The sequence below is a fragment of the Trichosurus vulpecula genome, chromosome 7, assembly GCF_011100635.1.
Source record: "Trichosurus vulpecula isolate mTriVul1 chromosome 7, mTriVul1.pri, whole genome shotgun sequence".
Classification (NCBI taxonomy): Eukaryota; Metazoa; Chordata; class Mammalia; order Diprotodontia; family Phalangeridae; genus Trichosurus; species Trichosurus vulpecula.
Window position 1 is genome coordinate 104,897,091 of NC_050579.1, and position 25,797 is coordinate 104,922,887.

At 36.3% G+C, this 25,797-nt stretch overlaps 1 protein-coding gene across 2 annotated transcripts in view; it reads right to left on the reverse strand.

Annotated features, from left to right (window-relative positions):
* ESR1 (estrogen receptor 1) overlaps positions 1–25,797 on the reverse strand; it is a 454,084-nt gene that overhangs the window by 165,913 nt on the left and 262,374 nt on the right. For both annotated transcript variants that reach the window (XM_036767141.1, XM_036767140.1), the window contains one exon: positions 13,341–13,676. In XM_036767141.1, coding sequence (XP_036623036.1) covers positions 13,341–13,676 — 336 coding nt within the window. The remainder of the gene's footprint in view (positions 1–13,340; positions 13,677–25,797) is intronic.

Consider the following 25,797-nt stretch of genomic DNA (forward strand, 5'->3'; position numbering starts at 1 on the left):
CACTGGGTAGCTTCAAGGCAAAATAGCTCACTGAGATAACCATCGATGGTAGACCGGATCCCAGGACAATAGCACCTTTTGATGATTTCTATATATTGTCAATGCACCACTGACCTAAATGATAGTTCCACATTCCCTATACTTAGAAGAAATTCTCTTACTCTTGTCAAAGGTCTACTTTCAGTGTGTTTGTGAATTTTGAATATTAGACTCATAAAATCCAAAAATAAACTCAGTTTAAAAAAAACTTCAGAATTTGAAAAACAGAAAGTCAGAAAATTTTTATACAGAATAATGAAAAAACCAATAGATTGTGCCCAATAAAGTTTAAGTATGGATTGTATTTTTTGATTGCTCCTTGAGAGCATACAGAAAGTGCCTTGCAGAAGGTAGATGCGTTTAAAAAAAGAGTAATAATAACATAATATTTACATATTTCTTAAAGATTTATACTATTCTTTATATATGTTATCTCACTTTGTAATCCTATGACTATCTTCGTTTTGCAGATTGAGAAAACTGAAGCTTAGAGGTACTAAATGACTTATCCATGGTGCTTAAGGTAAAATTCAGACCCAGCTCTTCCTGATGTTGAATCCAATATTCTATCAACTATACCCCACTGCCAATTGAATACTGAATTCAATTCCATTTTTAAAAAATCAATGCAATTTGGCATAGTAGAGAGTGAGCCTTGAAGTCAAAAAGATCTGGAGTTAAATCCTATTTCTGATATATATTAGCTATGTTACCATGGGCAAGTCATTTAGCCTCTCAATGTCCTCAGCATCTAAGATCTTAAATTGCAGACTTCTTTCCTATCTGTTTCAGTGGAAAGAGTTTTCATACTAGGAGTTTCCTAGAGATATGACATAGATCTGAACAAAAAATATTGAGTTATTTATGGTATGAATGCTCATAACTTAGTAGAATATTCAATTCAAAACACTATTTCCCAAATAATTTAGATGGATGGGATTTTAGTGTGTCTTAGATAAAACGATTGTTGCACCCCAGATGCTGGTTTTTATCTCTACATTCTTCTTATTTCAATGAAACATTCTGATTTCAAATACTTTAAACAGACCAAAAAAATTTTAAATATTCCATTGCAGCCAAAATCTAGGTTCAATGCCAAGCAGAAAATTGGCAAGAGTTAATAAGCCTCAAATTTTGCTTATTGTTGTTGTAGAAACAAAGCAAAAGGAAAACAAATGTAGAGTAGAATCAAAACAAATGATAAAGGAAAGATAGGAAAGTAGAAATTGTTCATATGAGGGAAAATGAAACATAAAAATATCAAATAGTCATAGAATCATAGTATCTTAGATACATAGTAGGTGCTTAGCAATTCTTTGTTGAATTGCTAAATGTAATCTTCCTTTTGTAAAAAGAGTCAGCTTCCTGAGAGCCAGCTTTATTAGATTTCATGGAAAGCCTGGGACATTCTCAAGATTTTTCAAGATGTTGTAATTCAACAACAAAAATAAACATCTGAATATGATGATTATGCATTTTTCATTGGAGGAATGTGTGTGTGTGTGTGTGTGTGTGTGTGTGTAATTTAGCATGTAAATTCCTCTAGAGTAGGGATTACTTCATTCTTTGTACTTATATCCCTAGCACCAAGCCCAGTGCTTGAGCATACTAGATTAATGTACCTTAATTATTGCTGATTTATTACTTCTGAGAGGACAAAGACGTTAAAAAATAAAACTAATATGGAATAAGGATTCAATTAGTCAGTCAGTAAAAGTTTATAAAGCACCTACTATGTGCCAGGTGCTCTGCTAAGCCCTGGGAAAGCAAAGAAAGACAAAAGCAGTCTCTACCTTCCAGCTCTTCACAGTCTAGTGATGGACACAACATTCCACAAACTATGTACAAACAAGCTATATACAGGACAGATGGGAGATAATCCAGTCACTAGAAGTAAGAGGGATTGGGAAAGGCTTCCCACAGAAAGTGAGATATTAACTGGGGATTTGAAAAAAGCCTCATATGTTGCTATTTGCTAGCCTAAAGTTTCCTTTTTCTTTCATGAAGTTCATATAGGGAAATGAACTATTGTTTACTTCTTAGGACTTTGACATATGAATCCGCAGACACATCCCTTAAACTTTTCATGCTTTTATTTCTTCATTTATAAAACTAGCATAATAATAACTATTATATTCATCTGCCAAGTGGGTAAATGGGGTAGTACCTATGAAAACGTTTCCTACTCTTTCTCCTGAAAGGCTCTATCTAAATAGAAGGGGTCATTATCACTACTGTTTACATTTGCACTATCAATTATGGGATCTTATAGTATATTGCTTACTGTTCCTTTATAGTACCACTTTTCATCTATTTAAATTTGTCCTCAAATAATGACTCTTGTTTCTTTCACGTATCTTAAATATTTTTTCTATCCATTACTTATTAGTGTAATTTTTCAGACCATATCTATAAACATTCATGCTACTTATCAAAAGAGCCATGTATATTCTAAATTTGAAGTTAGTTGTCTGGGAATATAATAACTACTTTCCAGTATATAATTTGCACTGACTATTATAGAATCTGGAGAATGACCTGTTATTTAGTAGGCAAGATAACAAAAGATTTGAAACAGAAGGGGCTAATTTCTTTGCCAGGCCCCTCATGCTTTAACATTAAATTGTTAAGTGCCAATTTGATTAAAAAATTATTTGAGCTATACATGCTTTAATTTTTCATTTGAAACCTTTCTTCCTAATCTTAATGGAGTTTTCCAATGCCCACACTCAGAACTAAAGGCAAGAACATTGATTGGAAGACATTTTTTACAGTACTATTATCTATATTTAATGTCCTGTCTCTGAAAGTACATAAAAAAACAAAGTCCGGGGTCAGCATCAGAGAAAAATAGAATATGATTGTCTCCCACTTTCTGACTCTCCCTGTACAAGGATAAAAAGGACCAACATGTGGAATGCATGCTTCAGAAAATTTCCCCTCGATAATTCAAGGTCTCATAGTAGGAACATATTGGAATTCATAGCACTTACCTCCTAGACTAAAAGCATGCATTTCAAATACCCAGAAAAATCTGAAGCAAGCATTTTGACCAAACAGGAGATGCATTTTAAATTCATAGAGCACACATGGTTTTAATTCCCTTCAGGGAAGATACAGGCTACCATTTTTCATATTATTTACAAATACATTCATTTGTATTTAACACAACTGCAATTATAAAATATATGTTATCTCTCTCCCTAAGAACAGTATTCTAGTTCTATAAGTCTATAGGCATTTTATCTAAACTATTTTCCCTCATAAAGTGACCCCAAACTTCTATATTCCATTCATATTATCCCACAATTACTTCCTTCCTAAAGGCAGGGATTTACTAACCAAAAGACCCTTGAAAATTGTTAATCTTCCACACATCTAGACTTTTATCACTTTGAAAATGATGCAATGTTTAATGACTTTTTAAATGTTAATATTTCACCAAGGTAGCCCCCAAATAATTAAAATATTATCATTCCAGAATCTTATTAAGGCAGTCTCTCTCTCTCCCTTCCTCCCTCCCACTCTCTCTCTCTCTCTCTCTCTCTCTCTCTCTCTCTCTCTCTCTCTCTTTCTCTCTCTCTCTTTTTTTCTCTCCACACACACACACTGTCATAGGACAAAGTTAGACTCTCAGAGATAATTCCAAATATCATTTGCTATTTCAGTATTACATTAGTACAGAAAAAAATTGGATTATTATCATCAGTCATTATCAGTAACAAACATTTTATTGAGTGCTCACTGAGTCCTGCCTGGACATTATGCTAGGTATCTGAAAACTGAGTAATAAATTCTAATCTGAAAGAATACCCGCCTCACTTTTATTTTGAAAATTAGACCACGATGAATCTCATTTGTCCTAATTCAATCAGGCATCATTCGCCTCAAGTATTTCTAAATGCCTTTCTTGAATTTTAGAATATCAAGCAGGTTGCTCATAAGGGAAGATAGTTCCAAAGAGAACCCCCCCCCCATTAAAAGTTCACCAAACTGCAGGGAAGAGCTTAGTATCCTAGGCAACAGGACTGAAACATTTAGATTCCCTGGAACCAAGGGTTCCTAACCAGAAACACTTAATTCAGTCACTCATCCTGAAGCCTATGAACAGAACACTAGGCAGGATGCTGTGACCTCAGGTGAGATTTTTTTTAAAAATGCCCTAAACATAAACAACTCCAAGGCTGCATCTCCTTCATGGGAACATTACAAAATCTTAGCGAAGTTTTACCTTTGTGCCTGATCTATGTTGTTTCTTCCATTAGGCACAGTGGTATACCTACCTACTGATACCTTTCCTTTCCAGCTGTGAATGGCCTTAAGGTAATAAGTACACTCTTGAGTCTAGCCAAGTAAAACATTTGATTTGGGAAAAGGAAACAATATTCCCATTGTATGTTGGACATAGCCATAACCAGGGAAGTCTGCATTTGGGTCAAGCACCAAGAACTCTGAACAGGAGGTATTGTACCTTCAGCTAAAAGGGGAGACCACCCAGTAGCATGGAAACAGTGAGTTTAGGACACTGGTCTGAGGAAGTAGCCTCAGGAGACCCATGTTTCTGACCATAGATCAGGGAAGAAAGTCATACTAATGCCAATTTTGAATAGTTTTCTATTTTAACTAATTATCCTCGCTAACCAGGTGCTAAACTCTCCTGTTTCTATGCTGAGGACTACGAGGGTTGTTGGTACTCTCTATATTTAGTACCCTAGGGCAGAACCCTGAGTTTATCACTGCTTTGATCTTAGTCAAGACTCCTCTTTCTAGACTTCAATTGCCTTGGATGTACAAAGAGGAGTCTGGATTTATAAAGTCTCTTTGAATGCTAAATCCTATCAGCTATGCTATAATCTTCTTTCCCACTGCTTTTTTCTTCAAGGATTAGACTGATGCATCCTGTGATGTTCAATTGAAACAATAGCAGCTACATTTTCACATAGCTTAGAAAGATACTTGAAATGGCATTTTGGCAGTTGTGTCAATATTATGCATCATCCTTCCAGTGCTACTGACAGTAATTACAAATGTACACTAATTTTCATGAAAGGATCAAGGATAATCTGAAATTGATCCTATCACATAAACCCGTCTAATTAACTAATGGAGTTCTTTGGTTCAAATCCTCCTGTCCTTGAGAGAAAGGGTACCACCGAAGTCCTGGTATTAACTAAATTTGAATCATTTTGTGAGTTTTCCCCAAGAATATATCAGCTCTATCTATATCTATCTATCCATCCATCATCTATTAGATGGAGTGATATTGCTTGGGGTGGGGAGAGGAAGGAGAAGAGCAGATTTTTTTCCCTGTCTTCTAATTCAATTTAAGTCATGGCAATTCTTTTTTATTTCCCAAATAGCAAAGTTCTCACCAATAGCTCACCATTCCTAAGTGCTCCCAAATGCTTCTCTTCTTTTGATCTCATTAACTATCAGTGATTTTTTTCTCTCTGTACTCCACCCCATAAAAATGGTAACTCTTCCAGTTATCCATAAAAGTAGCGTGATATTCTATGACATGATGGAAACCTAAATCTGACCCAACTAATTCTAGGTCACTGAGGCAGAACAGTCTTAATAATGAGCAACTCTGTTGAGGTTTCTTAGGGCTTGTGTATATCATATTAAGTAAATTTAAAGGAAGAAAATTCAAATATTTTAAAAGAAAAGGAGGGCAGATTATTCATCTTACCAAATGCTTATTCAATTAAGAACCATTTGCCACAGGATCTCCTTAAATAGAAATATTTTATATATTTTAAAAATTGTGTGGTTTTCAAAATTTTTAATTTACATAATTTTTAGGAACATACATATCACTTAACACAAGGAATATCTATTGCTAGTGACTTTTCTGATGACCAAGTGACCTATGGAAAATACAGACCCTATCATCTAAGATTTTTTCTATTATGTGGAGGAAAAAATGTTCCTAAAAATAGAAAAGAATCATCGAATGGCAAAGTTAATATTACATGATAGGGGCATAACATAAAATTAGCTGTCCTGAATCAAATCCATGGTCAAACCAGCCTATCATAGCACCAAGGAAAATGTAGAATGCTATGTTTGCTGAATGTGAAGTCAAACTCAGATATAAGACCGATTGAAGCCAAAGTAGTACAAGACAACTTCCTAAGGGAGGAAAGACTTGGGACAGATCTTAAGTGTAGGATTTATTCAGACAAAGGAGAAGGGGGTTGTAAAAATGTAAGCTCTTTAAGGTCAGGGACCATTTTATTTTTGTTTTTGTATCCCCAGTTCCTAGTATAGTGCTTCCAACATTAGAAGTATTTAATAAATATTTATTAAAAGAACTGAAGTAAAGACATACCAAATAGAGGGACATATCATGAGCAACATCCCCAAACAGGAATGAGAATGGTTTGTGTCGGGGGATGAACAGGGGAAAGCAAGAATATTAGTATGACCAAAATGAACCATTTGTGTTGGACATTAAAGCCAGAAAGGCTGGAGAGAAGGCTCACTTAATTTGGCATCTTAAAACTTAGTCTGAGAGATTAACACCTGAGAGCAAGATGTTACTGCTTGTCCTGTGTTAAAAATGAGGGACTAACACGCTGGGAGAGGCATGTGAAAGATGGGATTTAGGAAGATTCATCTGGCAATAATATGCTGAATGGATTGGAAGGAGAAGTAACTATAGTCAGTAAGTGTAAGCAGAGGACTATGGTGGTGGGAACATAGGAGTAAAGATTCATGGCAAGAATCCTAGAAACCTAATAGTCTTGATTTTACAAATATGAAAATTGAGACCAAGAAAGGACCAACAACTTAGCAAAGGTCACATAAAGAAAGGGTAAGAGAGCCAAGAGGTATGGGCAAGTCCTTAGATTCCAAATCCAGTATTCCTTCTATAATACTATACACTATATCCCACTAATTCAAAGCAGGCAGAGATAAAGGTGATATCAGTCAGTAAATAAATATTTATTAAATTCCTACTATGTGCAAGGAACTGTGCTAAGTGATATCAGTTGAGTATGAACGGTAAGGGACAAAGCTAGAAGTACTTCAAAGAAAGAAATTGCAGGAAGGATTTAATGACTCTATTTGAAGGACAAAGAAGAATGAGACAATCAAGATGACTATAAAGTTACAGTATTCAAGGATGAAAAAAATCATGAAGACATCAACAGTGACAAGCAAACTTGGCTGGAGAAACTGCTTTGAGAGAGAGGAGAGATATTTTAAATATATTGATATTGTAATAGTCAAGCAGTGATGCCCTTCTAGAATTTGAAAATAGAAGGCAAAAACTTAGTTGAGTATTTGTGCTGGAAGAATAAATGAGGGGAGAAGGAGAGAAATGGGAGGAAATTGGTAATACAGAAGTAATAATTTATATACTGAGCTTGGATTAACTCTTCAGAAGATTGTCTACTCTCTTGGGAAGGTTAAGCAGCCTATAGATCCCTTCTTAGAATAATGTTTTAAATGCATAGTATTATAAAGGAAACCAATAATATCAAAATTCTTTCTCTCTCTGCCCCTCTCTCTCTCTCTCTCTCTCTCTCTCTCTGTGTGTGTGTGTGTCTGTCTGTCTGTCTTTGTCTTTCTCTGTCTCACTCTCTCTCTGTCTCTCTGTCTCTCCCCGCTCCCTCCTTATATAGATATAGATAAGCATATATACATATATATATATGTATATATGCTTATATGTATTTGTAAAACAAGTTCACAGACCCTTGGTTAAGAACCCCTGGTGGAGAAAAATGGTTCAAGGCTAAGGACCAATGTATTAGAGATATCTGCAGTTAGAGAGTGGGAGGAAGAAAGAGAAGCCTTATAAGACTTAATACTTCTTTGGCCATGCTAAAGCTAATGCGCATTTTGTGAATGAGAATGTACCCCAATGACATCTCAGCTTAGCATTGATCATATTTATTGTATACCACATGCTATAATCTTTCTTCTCATTTTCACAATTTGCCTAAAGTTGCATCAATAAACACTACTACACATGGCTATGCAGTAGTAGCCATTCTACATACTTCATAACTTATAAAGGAAACTAAAATAATAAAGGAAAAGAAAAGCTTTCAATTAAAAAACATGTCACTTTTCATCTCTGATTTCAGGGTCAGAAAGAAGACCCATGAAATGATAGATTTCACAGCCCTTCACAAAGTGTTCTTAACAAGCATCCAAGTTTGGAAGGTCAACTAGAGAAAACAGCCTAAAGAAAATCCTCCTGGAACTTCAAAGAATCTTGTACAAAATATTTACCTTCTAGTTTCATGAAACTGTTAAAGTTCTACACATTGTGAATGATCTAAAAACTTCAAAGCAAGTTGGCCTAATGTATTATTTTCAGAAAAGAAAACTATTAAGGAGTGAATTATTAGCTAAGCTTATACTGGAGGACCCGCAAACTTGTCTCTAGATTTAAAAAAATCCTCCAAACTGTCTTTCTTCATGTCCCTTTAAAATGCAAGACTTAGAAACACCACTCATGATACCAAAGAATCAAGTCTACAAGGATATCATGACTCGTTAGAATGCCTTATTAAAATCCAAGTTGCCTCTTCTAAACATTCAAAAGATTAAAGTAACAATAAGGCCATTCCAAAATGTATCAGATCTTCTGATTTTAACAGGATAAACCGCCTAAAAATATTCAGGCAATTAATTTTTCCCATCAATCCAATCATCAACCAACCAAGTGTTTTATCAAAAATTTGTCGAGCACTGTGTTAAGCACCAGGGTTACAAAGACAAAAATGAAAGTCTCTGTCTTCAAGGAGATTCTATGACGAGAGTCAATATGTGTACCACGTGTCCATACGGATGTATAAAAATAAATGTAAATTAATATTGGAGAGGAGGAACTCAAAGAAAGGGAGGTTGGTTAAAAAAGGCCTCTTGTAAGGGGTGCCAATTTGGATTGACTTTCCAAAAAAAAAAAAACTAGAGAATCTAAGAGGTAGAGGTAAGAAGCTAGTGTATTCCATGCATTGGCAGTAGCTTGTGCAAACTCATGGAGCTCGAAGGCAAAAAACTCAAGTATGAAATGGCAAAGAAGGCTAACCTGACTGGACCACAAAAGGGTAAAGAGGAGTAATCTGTAATAAGATCTGAAGGGTAGCTCGAACCCAGATTGTGAATTTATTGAGCAGGGGAGTGTTAGCATCAAACATGTGCATAGAATTACACATTGAGAATTATCTATGTTTCCTGAATGATTTCACTATCATTCGTCCAATTCAGAGCTTCCTCTATGCATCCCACCATACTCCAAGAAGTAGACTGCCCAAGTTTACCTTACTACTACTAGGTTGAAGTAAGTATTACTTATCTTTCATTATTTCTATTATTATTATCTATTATTTGATTATTTGGGTCAGTGGTCCCCTTCATTAGCACAGAAAACTATATTTTTGTTACAATGGAATTTTCAGGGTGAGATAGAGTTATTGCTTTAAATGGAGACAGATGACATTCAGGCAAAAAGATGTTTTCAGAATTTTGCCTTTTGTAAACCCTTCTCAAAAACTTGTAATACTTTTTCCTGCCTCAGAAAACTTCATTTCTTTGCCTTTTTATGTTCATAGCTATTTTTATTTTCTGCATGGTCAGACAAGTATACTTCTGATTTTTAACAGCTGTGGGGATGAAATTTCATAAAAATACATTTCATTTGGATCTGTTGTTTTAAAATTCAAGTAACAAGATATATTTTGGTCTTAGGTTTAAAGAATTGGGTCTTTAAAATAGCAATCAAGCCACAGACCAGATATTCACAGACCCTAAATATTCCATTGGCATAAATTTATGTAGTTATAGATAAAAACAGCTAAGAGAATGTTTAGTATTTTTCAGCTCTATTTAATACATTCTCTATTTCTGGGTTGAGATATCTATATAAGACTCATCTATGATTATCAGTAAGAACTGAGATTTATATCAGCTCTTTTGGATGCTTTTTCAAATTTCCTTTTTTCTGTTGGAAAAATCTAATGATAGCTATTAATTGAAAAAGATAAGAGAAAGGAATGTATCAGATTTTTAAAATTACTCCAGAATTCCTTAGATAGAGGGGAAATATATTAATGGATCAAAGGATAATACCTTAAGAGCCAAGAGTTGTTCAAGTTCACAGATGGAAGAAATAAGCAATCAGTAACATTGATGTCAACATTTTTCACCTTTCAAATTGAGGAAAGAAATATCTTTAGATGCAAAGGGAAGCAAAGCCAACCATCATACTGCTTTGGGTTTCTTTTGTCTAGTCTCCTAGATTCACTACATGTAAGAGAGCTTAGAGATGTGGAGACATAAAATGAAACACCCACTCCCAGGTGGCCTATCCTAGAGCCCAGAACCTGGACAATCTAAGTCCCCTTTACAGAAATATGACAACTATCTAAAGAATATACCTTTAAAATTACATCCCTTCATGTCTTTAAAACTGACATGTAAGATCACTAGAAAGGTATGCATGCCAGAGAGAGTAACCAAGCTTTCTCTGTTTTTCTCTAACTTCTTTCTATATAATATAAATTATTAGGAATATATAAAAAAGAAAAGGCAATAAGTGTAGAGCTAGAAACTAAAAGATCCTAAATTTCCACTCCATCCTCAGCTGGATTAAACATGTGAGGACCAACCTCTTTGACTAATGCTTTCAAGTGGTACTGTAAGAATTTCAAGAGTATTACACAAGTGTATTATTTATGGGAAGGTTTAAATGGATCTACAACAAGGAGTGAGGTTTGGATTAGTTAGTGATGACTTCTCAAGATTATTTCAAGAGCTAAAACTCTATTATATAATTCTGAGTTCTTTAATTCAAAAGACTTTTATCAATATTTTGTGCAAAAGATCATAGTGTTATTGAGGTAGTACTTTCTATTTACAAATGCCCCCAAATCCATTAGCTTATGTCAGTTAGCTAACATTCATTCAATGCCTACAATGTGCCAAGCACTGTGCTAAGCAATGGGGATACAAAGAAAGGACAAGAAAAATGAAAAACTCAGTCCCTGATCTCAAGGAACTCACGATCCGATGGGTGAGACAACATGCAATGTCACAAGCAAGATATATACAGGATCAATTGAGGATAGTATCAGAGGAAAGGCACTAAGATTAAGGAAGACTGGGAAAGGCTTCTTGTAGAAGGTAGTACTTCAGCCGAGACTTGAAGGAAGCTAGGGAAGCCAAGAGGTTAAGATGAGGATGGAGAGAATTCCGGCAAGGGGGGACAGCCAGCGAAAATACTGAGTCAGGAGATGGAATAGTGTGCTCAAGGAACAACAAGGATGTGGTGAGGAGCAAAATGGAAGAAGATTGGGAAGGTAGGAAGGGGCCAAGTTAGGAACAACTTTAAAAAGCAAAACAGAGGATTTTATATTTGATCCCAGAGGTAATAGGGAGCCACAGGGTTTTATTTAGTAAAGGAGTGATATGGCCAGACCTTTGTTTTAGAAAGATCAATTTGACAAATGAGTAGAAAATGGATCAGGATGGGGAGAGACTTGAGGCAGGAAGAAAAATCTGCAGGCTATAACAAAAGGCTAGGCACAATGTGACAACAGCCTGTACAGAGGGTGGTGGCAGTGTTGGAGAAAGAGGAGGGGTTATATATAAGAGATGTTTCAAAGACAGAAATGACAGGACATAATAACTGATTGGATGTGGTAGAGGGAGGGGGTCTGTTGAACTGAATGTTCCAAAAGTCTTGATGTCTGCAGCAGAGAAAAGCAATTAGCCAATTCGTGAAATGGCGCTTTAGTCATAGAAGTGTTGCGAAGAACAACCATGTCTTAGCCCAAGTAAGACCTTATTCTTTGTCAACATGAAACATACTGAATGAAGCTTTGTTCCAGCCAGAAAAGATATGTGAAATTCAAACACATTTGTTGAATTTCAAACTCCTTATTACTCAGTGCTAGACATAGCTAACTAACAATGACACAGAAGCTCAAACAAACAGCATTAACACTAAGAATGTAAATAAGACCATCATTCAGGAATTTGCTAATTGCACTTCCTTTATATAAACATTAATCTATAGTTACTAGTTCAACTAATTAGGATGTGATGCCAATCAGCACAAATTCATGAATTTGATTCTAAAATGGGTCAATTAGACTCTTTCTGTCCCATAGCTACAGACTACATAACTCTAGTCATCTTACAAATGAATTCTACTGGTCTTTTATTGATACCAATTTGAAAGTGACAGAGAAGTAAGGCAAGAAGAAATAATGGAAAGTGTGTGATTAAATCAGTACAAATCCAATAATTAAAAAATAACAATAAAATAAACCCTTAAGTTATAGTCTATTGAATTGGGTCACGGCCATATTGTCTTCCTGTTTAGAGGACAATTGTCTTTACTTGTTAGTATACGGATACTATATATGATATTTTCTTAACATAGTACAACTACAGTTCATGGGGGGTGGAATATGACTCTAGATCAAGTATAGAACTATAAATAATTACAAGTTTGTACTAAATAAACTTAATTTTACTTAGATAATAACTGTTCTTGACTAATAAAAAACAAAAAGAGCATCTCTATAAAGTTCCATCAGTGGCTTGCTGTGTCACCTCAGAAAACAAGTTTTCTGACTTTTTGTTTTAATCTGCATTAGATCAAGAATGGAGATATAAAGGGGGTGGCACAAAGAACTACAATAAAACTTGCTTCTCAGGATCAGCATACCAGTTTTGACAGAAATAACCCGACTATGGGGCCAAAGAGTACAATTTAGCCCTCGATTCTCTTTTTTGAAAATCTTTCTTCTTGGAAACTCCTTGAGGGCAAGAATCCTGCTTTACACTTGTCCTGCATGCTATCCACCACAACTTCAGACAGCATTGGATACTCTGTAAATAATTGTTGATTTATAATCTTCTATTGGGATCTTATTAGTCTATTGACTATAGCAACATGAGAAGCTTTTTTAAAAGCAGAGGCACTTACTAATAATAGAGAGGTTTTAATAATAATCTTGAACATAAAAGACTTCATAGCATACCAATCTTTTTTTAATGCTTAGACTTATCCTCTTCCATTATTGTTCAGTGAATTTCTTAGAAGAATTTTATTTTTTCAACAGCACTTTAAAATCTGTGCCTAATTTTCAAAGGAATTCTGACATGTTAATGCTGGAACTTTAGGAGAAATATCTGTTAGTTAATATCAGTTATTTTGGAGATTATCTGGAAACTAAGTAGATAAAGAGTTGTTGTTTTCATTGATTCTCCTATCAAGCTGCAAAAAGTTTTATGCTGTAACCACAAAGACTCAGACTCAGCATCCTTACCTGGCACCCTCTTTGCCCAGCTGATCATGTGAACAAGCTCCCTGTCTGCCAGGTTGGTCAATAAAGTCATCATTGAGGCTTCATTGAATGGTCTATTTGGATCATATTCAGAATAGATTATTGGCGGCTCGGCTTCCAGCAAGGCACTGACCATTTCGTCAGCTGTCAGAGACAAGGCTGGGCTATTCTTCTTGGTATGTTTAATCAAGAGAGGGCTTGGCCAAAGGGTAGAAGCTCTCATGTCAGTCGAGGGGCCTGCTTCATTTCTCCCATTCTGATCATCTCTTTGGCGTTTATGCTTCAACATACGCCCACCTCGGCGATCCTTCCGGATTCCTGGGAGGGCAAAAACAAACTAGTTAGTCATCTCTACCTTAACGTTACACTTCTAAACTGAAATCACCAAATCACCACTCTGGGTCCATTTCTTGTTTAAAAAAATTATATTATGGACACTAGAAAGACAATAAAATATTAAATGGGCCAATAATCAATTATTCCTAGGAATCAACTAAATCTCAAAATAGCAATATTTTTTTTTAAAAATAGAGATAACCTTGTATTTGAACAAAAACACTTGATCCTCCATACTATCAAACTAAACCACTTTGTAGAGATGACTAAGGTACAATGACTTGCCCAGGGTGACTGCTAATTATGTCCTATGGGACACAAGAAGTTTGACTAAATCTTTTGTTATTACCACTAAACTGACACTTCATCATTCATGATGTTTTCTCCTTTGCTGAAGGAATTGCTATCACTCAGGTTCAAGAATTTTACCGAGCTCTTTTTTTTCACGAGCATTCTTCTATTTTCCCATCATAAAAGTTTCCAAACAGTTTATGCTTATTTTTTGGCCAAACCTATACCCAGCTGTGGTTCTCACTCACAGAATTATGGGGACATATTCCATCTCTTACCAACTGCCTTTTTTGGTTATATCTTAGCCCCCAAAAGGCAACATTACTAAACAAAGAGCAGGCTTGAAATTAAGTAGGAGCAAATGAAAGATGAAAATTATCATGGCCACTAAAAAGTTATTAACTTCCCCACATCTAGCCAAATTGCAAGTGTTATTAAAGCTTGGCTTGCAAGAGTGTTTGAATTAGTGAAAAAAGTTATTGCACATCCAGTTCTTCCTTGATCCATGTCCAGCAGGCTCTATATTGTGCCATAACTTGCTCTGGAAAGAGCACAGATTCTAAAGATAGAGGGTCTGGCTTTCTTTCCTACCTCTAAGGATTACTACCTGCAGGACCTTGGGCAAATCACTTAAAGCTCTCTGCTCAGCTTCCTCAACTGTAAAACAAGGTGTTCAGACTAGATGACAACTGCAATCCCTTTCAGCTAGATGGCAGAGAGTGTAGAGTGCTGGACCTGAGACAGAAAGACCTGAGTTAAAATCTTGCCTCAGGCACCATGACCTTGGGCAAATCATTTAACATCCATTGTTCTCAATTTCCCTATCTATAAAAAGAGGATAATAACACCAAGAATCCCAGAGTTGTTGTGAGAATCAAATGAGGTCCTATGTGTGCATCACTTTGCAAACCTGAAGGCACTATATACATGCTAGCTATTATTACTTCTACTGCTTTTACTGTTATTATTCTGACTCGAGATTCATAATCCTATAAGGTTGTAATTAGTCAAACCTCTACTTAATAGTCTAATTAACCAGATAATTTTCAATTTGTAATTTAAACTTTAGAGATCACAAAATGTACAGAGGTGATACACTTGGAGAAAATGTATTTGTGAAATAAGTTGAGAAGATTGCCAATAGTATTTGTGTAAACACTGAGCTGACCCTTATCTCTTTACCTGAACCACTGCGATAATCTCCTAATTGATCTTCCTCCCTCATAATTCTCCCTACTCCAAGTCATTCTCTAAAGAGCCACTTGAGTGATTTTCCTAAACTGCTCTCCTACTCAACAAATTCCAGTGACTCCCCTAGAAATGAATTTCAGTTCCTCTATTTGACATTTAAAGTTCCTTAAAATTCAGTCTTTCTTGCCTCATTACACATTACTTCCCTCCAAGCACAGTTCAGTTTGACCAAAATGACATTTTTACAGTTCTTCACACACAACATTCTATCTACTGTCTTTGTATCTTTGTATACTGGCTGCCCCCTATGCCTGGACATAATATACCCTCATCTCTGCCTGGTAGCAGAGATGGAATCCTTCATTTCTTTCAATATTTAGCAAAGGCATCAATCTCTATGCAAATCCAGTTTCCCTGAGCTGTTAGTACAGCTAGGTGGCACGGTGCACAGGATGCTAGACTTGGGATCTGGAAGACCTTCAAACCCTGCTCTCAGGCATTTACTAGCTATATGACTCTGAGTAAGTCATTTAACCTCTTTCAGTCTTAGTTGCCCCATCTGTTAAATGGGGACAATGACATCTACCTTGGAAGGTTGTTATGAGGCTCAAATGGTATTACACAGATAAACAAGTTGTGGTATATGACTTTAATGGAATGCTATTGTGATAGAAGAAATGATGGGCAGGGTGGGGCAGAGCCAAGATGGCAGCTAGAAAGCAGGGACTTGCTTAAGCTCTCCCCAAATACCTCCAAACACCTGTAAAGAATGGCTCTGAAAAAATTCTAGGGCTGCAGAACCCACAAAATAGCAGAGGGAAGCAGGTCTCCAGCTCAGGATGGCCTGGATGGTCACTGGGAACGGTCTATTGCACATTGTTGGGAGCAAAGTGGAGCGCAGCCCAGTGTGGGCAGCACCAGGACAGACCAGACTGGGAGTCAGCCCAGAGCAGGCCTTAGGTCCTTGAATCATTGAGCTGTGGCAGTTACCAGACTTCTCAATCCAAAAACACCAAAGGAGCAGGTTAGTGGGTAAACTGCTAGATCAGATTAGAGAGCAGTCCGGCCACCAGCCCTGGGGGTGGTGGAGGTGGTGTGGTGGTGGAGCTCCAGTGTCAGCTGCTTCCAGAGTCCCTGGCTCACACAGTGGGAGGAATCAAGTGGCAGACAAGAGCAGGAGTGCAGGGCTTGTTTTGCCCTGCTTGGATCTGGGTCGCAATCCTGGTTGGCGGTTCTTGGGGGAGGAGGAGCGCTGCCATGGCAGAACTTGCTGTGACAGTGGAGTAGAAGTAGCTCTGAAAACAGCAGCACAGCCCCTAAGGTTTGGAACAAAGCACTCTACTCCATTAGCAGTCATACCCTGACAAAAAGCTCAAAGGTCAAGTAGTTGGCTGGGAATATGGCCAGGCAGCAAAAAAGGACGCAGACTCAGACTCAGACTCTTGAATCTTTTTTTTGTGACAAAGAAGATCAAAACCTACAGCCAGAAGAAGTGAACAAAGTCAAAGAGCCTACATCAAAAGCCTCCAAGAAAAATATGAATTGGGCTCAGGCCATGGAAGAGCTCAAAAAGGATTTTGAAAATCAAGTAAGAGAAGTAGAGGAAAAATTGGGAAGGGAAATGAGAGAGATGCAAGAAAACCATGAAAAACAAGTCAAAGACTTACTACAGGAGACCCAAAAAATACTGAAGAAAATAACACTTCAAAAATAGACTTACCCAAATGGCAAAAGAGCTCCAAAAAGCCAATAAGGAGAAGAATGCCTTGAAAGACATAATTAGCCAAATGGAAAATGAGGTCCAAAAGACCACTGAAGAAAATATTACCTTGAAAATTAAATTGGAGCAAGTGGAAGCTAGTGACTTTATGAGAAATCAAGATATTATAAAACAGAACCAAAGGAATGAAAAAAATGGAAGACAATGTGAAATAGCTCATCGGAAAAACCACTGACCTGGAGAATAAATCCAGGAGAGATAATTTAAAAATTATTGGACTACCTGAAAGCCATGATCAAAAAAAGAGCCTAGACATCATCTTTCAAGAAATTATCAAGGAAAACTACCTTGACATTCTAGAGCCAGAGGGTAAAGCAGAAATTTAAAGAATCCACCGATCACCTCTTGAAAAAGATCCCAAAAAGAAAACTCCTAGGCATATTGTTGCCAAATTCCAGAATTCCCAGGTAAAGGAGAAAATACTGCAAGCAACCAGAAAGAAACAATTTGAGTACTGTGGAAACACAATCAGGATAACACAAGATCTAGCAGCTTCCACATTAAGGGATCAAAGGGCTTGGAATATGATATTCCGGAGGTCAGAGGAGCTAGGATTAAAACCAAGAATCACCTACCCAGCAAAACTGAGTATAATGCTCCAAGGCAAAATATGGATTTTCAATAAAATAGAGGGCTTTAAAGCTTTCTCAATGAAAAGACCAGAGCTGAATAGAAAATTTGACTTTCAAATACAAGAATCAAGAGAAGCATGAAAAGATAAACAAGAAAGAGAGATCATAAGGGACTTACTAAAGTTGAACTGTTTTGTTTACATTCCTACATGGAAAGATGATGTGTGTAATTCATGAGACCTTTCTCAGTATTAGTGTAGTTGAAGGGAATATTATATATACATACATATACATATATATATATATATATATATATATATATATATATATGTAAGTATGTATGTATAGACAGAGGGCACAGGGTGAGTTGCATATAAAGGGATGATATCTAAAAAAATAAAATTAAATTAAGAGATGAGAGAGAAATATATTGAGAGAGGGAGAAAGGGAGAGATAGAATGGGGTAAATTATCTCATATAAAAGTGGCAAAAAAGCAGTTCTGTGGGAAGGGAAGAGGGGGCAGGTGAGGGGGAATGAATGAATCTTGCTCTCATCAGATTTGACTTGAGGAAGGAATAACATATACACTCAATCAGGTATCTTACCCCACAGGAAAGTAGGGGGAAGGGGATAAAAAGGGGGGGGTGATAGAAGGGAGGGCAGATAGGGGAGGAAGTAATCAAAAGCAAACACTTTTGAAAAGTGACAGAGTCAAGCGAGAAAATTGAATGAAAGGGGACAGGATAGGATGGAGGGAAATGTAGGTAGTCTTTCATGACATGAGTATTGTGGAAGTGTTTTACATAATGATACATGTGTGGTCTATGTTGAATTGCTTGTCTTCTTAGGGAGGGTGTGTGGGAAGGGAAGAGAGGAGAAAATTTGGAACTCAAAGTTTTGAAATCAGATGCTCAAAAGAACAAGCTGTTTTTGCATGCAACTGAGAAATAAGATATATAGGGAATGGGGCATAGAAACCTATCCTGCCATACAAGAAAGTAACGGGAAAGGGGATGGGGGGGAGTGGGGTGGCAGAAGGGAGGGCTGACTGGGGAACGGGGCAATCAGAATATATGCCATCTTGGAGTGGGGGGAGGGTAGAAATGGGGAGAAAATTTGTAACTCAAAATCTTGTGGAAATCAATGTTGAAAACTAAAATACTAAATAAATAATTTTTCAAAAAAAATTTTAAAACTTCAAAAAAAGAAATGATGGGCAGGTTAATTTCAGAATAACCTGGAAAAACGTACATGAACTGATGATGAACAAGAGAATATTGTACATAGTAACAGCAACATTTTGTGATGATCAACTATGATTGACTTAGTTCTTCTCAGCAATGCAATGATTCAAGATAATTCCAAAAGACTCATGATGGAAAATGCTACCCACACCCCGAGAAAGAACCATGGAGTCTGAATACAGATTGAAGCATATTATTTCCACTTTTTTGTTTTCTTTTTGTTCTGTTTCTTCTTTCACCACAAAGCTAATGTGGAAGTATGTTTATATGACTACACATGTACAGATTTTATACTCAAAATAAAGGAGAACTTCCCAAGACTTAGAGCCATTATTGTTACTGTTGCTGCTGCTTTAATGGAACAGGCAGTTTGGGGAGCCCCTGCCCCATCGCTGGAGCTGTTCAAGGACAAGTTGGATGGCTGCTTACTAGAGATGGCATAAATTCTTCAAACAGGATTTGGACTAGGTATTCCTTAAGATTTCTTTCATTTCTAAGATTCTAGGATTCTAAGTGCATATGGCAGACTCCTATGATACTACTCAGGGAGGCATACATATCTGCCACTAAGAATATTCCACATATCACAAATAACAATATGGCATAGGAATTCTAAAATTATTCTCACTTTAATGGGAATTGAATGGGAAAAGATGGAGTTCTAAACTCCATTTGAAGATCAACCTTGCTTATAATAGAGTCTATAGAAGCAGCATACTTTAGTGGCTAGAATGCTGGAATTAGAGCAAGAGATCTGGGTTCAAAGCCCACCTTAGAAACTTCTTGGTCATGTAGATCATAGGTAAATCTCTGAACTTCTCAGAGTCACTTTCCTTATTTGTAAAATGGGGATAATAACGTTTGTACTTATACCTCAGCATGGTGATTGGTCCACAAGCATTTATTAATTATCTACAATGTTCAAGGTACTATATTAAACACTGGGGCTACCAAGAAAAGTAAAAGGTTCTCACAATCTAATGAGGGAGTTGTTTTGAGTTAAGCACTTTACAAACTTTAAGGTGCTATACAAATGTGAGTTGCTCTTATTATCACTGCAGAATTAAACCTGATATAATAGGGACTCTGCCTAACTTACAGCCAATTCTTCATTATTCAGTGTTGTATAAAATAGGAGTAGCATGGATTCACAGATAATTTTTAAAAACTATATTCTCTTCTCCTTAACCAATACATTTTAAGGACTATTTGTAAGTAGCCAAAATAAAATCCAGTTTAGTAAAATGGCCAGATGACCAATATGCCAGGCAGTAGAAATGAGAAAGGCAAGCAATTAGTTTGGACAGCTAAAAAAACTAGATATCATATAAAAATTGTCTGTACAATATATAGTACTTAGTATGTTTGCAAACATTGTGCACAATTTTAATAACACACAAATAAGATTTGCTCATCTAATTTAAAATAGATGCCACTCAAAACGAATGAGGATAATAGAGCAAAGTATTTCAATAACATTATGAAAAGGTTCCACAATTATTACACTGGTGCACTTGCCCTCATTTGTCCAAGGTTATGGAACTCTCCTATTAAGGAGAAAGAGGTTTGAAATGAGAGGCCTAATAAGAAGATGCTCCCACCAGAAGGTGCTGGAAGGCCAGGAGCACCCTAAAGATATTTGCTAGGGCAAGAGTAGGAGGATGAGAGGTGAAGTGGAGAGGTTGAAAGGGGAAAGGGAGATAGAAGACAGGAAAATAGAAAATCATAAAAGATAAACTACTTTAAAATACAGTCCTGCCCATAACATTATGTTATCAGAGATTTGTCCCAGGGACCTCCTATGTCAAGCCTGCAATTTTGAAAGCCTATTTTCCCCCCACTTAATAGAATCATTTTTCCCATTGCATTTTAGAGGTAGTTTTCAACATTCACCATTATAAGATTTTGATTTGCAAATTTTTCTCCCTCCCTCTCTCCTTGCTCCCCTCCCCAAGACAGCCAAGCGATCTGCAATAGGTTATACATCTACAATCATACTAAATATATTTCCACTTCAGTCATGTTGTGAAAGAAGAATCAGTACAAAGGGGGAAAACCATGAGAAAGAAAAAGCAAAAAAAAACCAAAAAAGTGAAAATAGTATGCTTCGATCTGCATTCAGACTCCACAGTTCTTTCTCTGGATGTGGATGGCATTTTCCACCATGAGTCTTTTAGAATTGTTTTGGATCGTTGTATTGGAAAGCCTATTTCTAATTATACAAGGTTGTCATTAACTGCTCATTTTTCATTCTTCCTTAAATTCCTTAACTTGACATTTGTGTCTCAACAAAAGCTAAAGAACTAACTCAAAATTCATTAATGATAGAATTCAACTTATTATTCCACTTTAATTCGGGATCGGGTATTGTTTTTTTTAAATGATCTCATCTTTTGCTTAATATCATACACCCCCAGAGAAATCCTATATATAAGGTTAGTCTCACAGCTGCCTAACAACTGTTTTGAAATGTAATCAAATATATAACACATGATAACTTCCCTTCTGTTTCTCAATAAGTCCACATTGCTCATTTTAATTTAAAAGACAAAGAAAAAGAGTAAAAGGGTTTTATTTAATTATTTAATATGTTGGGAAAATATGGAGTGTTAATTAATGTTAAAATCCATTTAACTGACAGTTAATTCAACAGACAGGGTCCTTCTGAATTGATTTTTATTATTTCCCTCCAACCACCCAAACTGTACCTACTTCCAGTCCACAGTCCAAAGCCCCAAATTCCAGTATTCACTTTAAATGACAATGAACAGAGAGGGTTATTAGTGTGAGGGCAGTGAGCCAGGAAAGCTCTAAGAAGGAAGATGACCTGGCAGTCAAACAAAATGCATTTCTTGTGCCAACATGAAGCTGCCCAAACTAAAACTATTAAAATATCCACCCAAACCAACTGGATGAAAAATAAGATTTTACTCTAAAGTTAAAATGTGAACTTTGAAAACAAACCCAGTGGTGTTTATCGTAAAGGTGCTCTTGAAAGAGAGCTTTGAGAGATGCTCATCTAAATGTGATAGAGCTATGATGGCATCTATGTAGTACCAGAAAGATCTGAGTTTGAATCCTATCTCAGACACTTTACTGTGTGACTCTAGACAATTCACTGAACTTCTCTGTTGCATCAGCTTCTTTATCTATAAAAGGAAGGAATTGGACTCGATAGCATTTGAAATCCCTTTCTGGTCTAAATTGACAATCCTAGTAAATGAGACAGGACCAACATGGCCAGGGTATTTTAGAAAGAGCAGAAGAACAAAAGACCTAAAAATATCTGCCATGATTAACTCAGGATTGTTGTGAGGAGAAGCAACATGACAAAGGAGGGTAGAAAGGGTGCCAGATCACTGTTGGTGGAGTTGTGAACTGATCCAGCCATTCTGGAGAATGATTTGGAACTATGCCTAAAGGCCTAGAAAACTGTGCATACCCTTGATCCAGCAATACCACTACTAGGTCTGTATTCCAAAGAGATCGTAAAAAAGGGAAAAGAACCCACATGTACAAAAATATTTATAGCAGCTTTTTTGTGGTGGCAATGAATTGGAAATTGAGGGGATGCCCATCAATTGGGGAATGGCTGAGCAGGTTGTGGTATGTGAATGTAATGGAATACTACTGTTCCTTAAGAAATGGTGAGCAGGTGGATGTCAGAAAAATCTGGAAAGAATTGCATGAACTGATGCTGAATAAAGTGAACAGAATGAGGAGAACACTATACACAGTAAAAGCAACATTGTGAAATGACCAACTTTGTTAGACTTAGCTTTTCTGAGCAATGCAATGGTCTAACACAATTCCAAAAGATTCATGTTGGAAAATGCTATCTACGTCCAGAGAAAGATCTATGGAGTCTGAATGCAGATCGAAGCATACTATTTTCTCTTTTTTTGTTGTTGTTTTTTTTTCTTTTTTCTTTCCCATAGTTTTTTCCTCTTGTTCTGATTCTCCTTTCACAACACGTCTAATTTGGAAATATGTTAAATATGATCGTGAGTGTATGCTCTAAGTCAGATTGCATGCCATCTTCGGTAGGCAGAGTGGAGGGAGGAGGGGAAAACTGAGAACTTAAAATCTTATAAAAGCAAATGGTGAAAATCAAAATTTAATTAATTAATTAAAAAAGAAAAAGAAAGAGTGCCAGACCTAGAATCAGGAGACCTGAATTCAAATCCTGTATCAGACATTTATGAGCTCCGTGAACTTGGGCAAGTCACAAAAACATTCTCAGCCTTATTTTCCTTGTCTTTAAATAGGCATCATAACACTCAAATTACAAAGGAAGTTGCAGGTCAAATTAGGCCCCTCATTTTGCAAATGAGGAACTAAAGCCCAGAAAGGAGAAATCATTTGCCCAGGGTTATTCAGTTAGTATCTGAGGTAGAAACGAAGCTCAGGGCTTCCTGATTCCAAGTTCAGCCCTCTCTTTGCTACACTATGTTGCCTTCATGGGACATAAATGACAAAGCTATTGCCAGGAAAATGCTCTAGAAGCTTTCATGTGTCATATAAATTCAAACTGTTATCATGAAATGAGATTTTTTCAAATGAAAGCTCTCTGCAAACTATCAAGTTTACAAAATGTTATTATGATCTCATCCTCAAAAACAACATACTGGATATGGGTCTATTTCAACATTGATCCTGGTCGCCTTTGGCATTATTTGGTTTACTAAAGGGAAAATCTGTATTAAAAGTATTTGAAATACCAGGGGTTTTTTGTTGTCATAGTTGTTTTTGCTTTTTGGATGGTCAAATAATGTAGTTCTTACTCTAATGGACCCAAGGAGCAAATGACTTTATTAAATACTGCTCTTTCTCCTTTCCTTTTTATCCAGTGATACAAATACTATTCCCACTGCCATATTTAAAAGAAAGAAAAATTAATGGATAGACACCCAGCCTTGGAGTTAGAAAGACTTGGGTTCACGTCCTATCTCTGACACTAATGGCTGTAATGCCCTGAGCAAGTCACTTAAACTCTCAGTGACTCCAGGTAATTCTCTAAGATTCTAAATTGCAGAGCAGGTTCCAATATGAATTGATTTAGGAAATGGCCTCACATGGAGTTCTCTACACCAGTGTGATTACAGGTCAGGTTTTAAAAAATGTAATGGACAAACAAGACCTAACCTTATAAAGTACAACCAGCCCAGGTCTCTAAAACTTAATCTCTCTCTCCCCCTCCCTCCCTCCCACTCCACGCCCCCTCCCCCCTCTCTCAGATAACTTGTCAAATGCTGCCAATTCTTCCTTTGTATTTTCTTGTACATCCTTCTCCTCTCCATTCCTACTATCACCATTTTACCTCAGCTCTTTATCCATTAATACTGAAGTAACTGCAGTAGCCCCTAAACTGGTTTTCTGTCATCTCTTCTCCAATTTGTTGTGCACTACCCCTGCCCAGTGAATCTTCCTAAAACACAAATTTCACCAACAATCCTATAATCAAGATCTTTCATTAGCTCTCCAAGATCCACAGGATACAATTTGTTTAGTCATTAAATAAATATTCATTGAGTATTTATGTGTAAGATAATCTGATAGGTGATATTAAGATCCAAAGATGGAGAAAACACAGTTCCTGCCCTACCAGAAATAAAGTAATATTCTCATGATATGTTAAGTAGAAATGAAATTTTCCCTTTTTAAGGTCATATACATGTTCAAACTAACTCAGAAACATAATAGCTCACTTTTATAAACTTCACAGTTTACAAATCACTTCTTCAAAAATACTCTTCTTCCTCAAAAAATGAGCATATAATATAACCCAAAAGAACAAGTAAAAAGAAATATTAATCTCTAATATCAGAATCTTAGCATAAATATGCTCTCAAATTACCATAAAAAGTTAAGCATAAAGCATGCTTGCCTAAATGGTCTTATTCAAAGATCATTTGGCTATTTTATTTTCTTTCTGAAATCTTCTGAAATGTTAGATTGGGGCGGGGTAAGAGGCAGTCCACCTAACAGCACAGAAGAATTAGAATGCCAATATTTAACACTTATTTGTTGCAGGAAAAACAGAAATTAACACAAAACTAGAAGAAAGAATTATGATAAAAAAAGTTGTCATGTAAATAGAACAATTCCATCTTATCTATTTAAACAAGTTATTGATGTCAAAAAATGGGAAGCAGATGGAGGAAAGGACACAAACATGGATTGTAAGTTTCATAGAAGTTTAACCAATGTAAATCAATTGCCATAATGAGAATAGCAGGAGACCAAAAGAGCCCAAAAATCGCATTAGTCAGGAAGTACTTTATCTCCTTGCCAAGTGAAGAGATGAAGCAGCCAAGGGCAACAATGGTTTAAAATATAAACTTGTTTGTAAAATCTTACAGAGAAGGATGGTGGAAGATTATGAGCAATATCTCCTCATAAAACAGTGAAAAGCAGTGGAAGAATAAACAAGTTTAAAGAAACTTTGGCGAGGCATTCAACTAAGCAAAGTCAGCCCAAGGTCATTTAAATTCAAAAATGGAAGGAGAATAGCAAGTAGACAAGAGACGGAAAGTATCTGTAAAGGTTTATAATGAACTCTTTTCAACAATGAGGTTGGAGGATCTACCACATTTGTACCATAGCATCATAGCTCTGGAGATGCCACTTAAGGAAGTGGAAACAGCACTGAAGAAAACAAGACATGGAAAAGCAACTAGAGTAGACCATGTATAGACAGAGGATGTCTCTACTGGAGCCAACAGTTTGGAGGGTGTTTGGCAATTGACTTTCAAGGTATCTAAAGGAGAAGAAGATACCGAAGACACGGACTTTTGGGTGATCCTCCACTTCAGTTCTTTAGTGATAATATTATCCCATAATTCACAGCCATAAAGCATCATCAGAATATTGGTGTTAAAATATGGGTCTTTGTTTTAGGGATAACCTTTTCATTATTTAAAAAAAAAACTTACAGAAGTAACTGATAACCATCTGGCCATGAATATCAAGTGAAACACAAAATAGAGAAATATATGGCTGCCAAATATTGTTCCCCATTGTC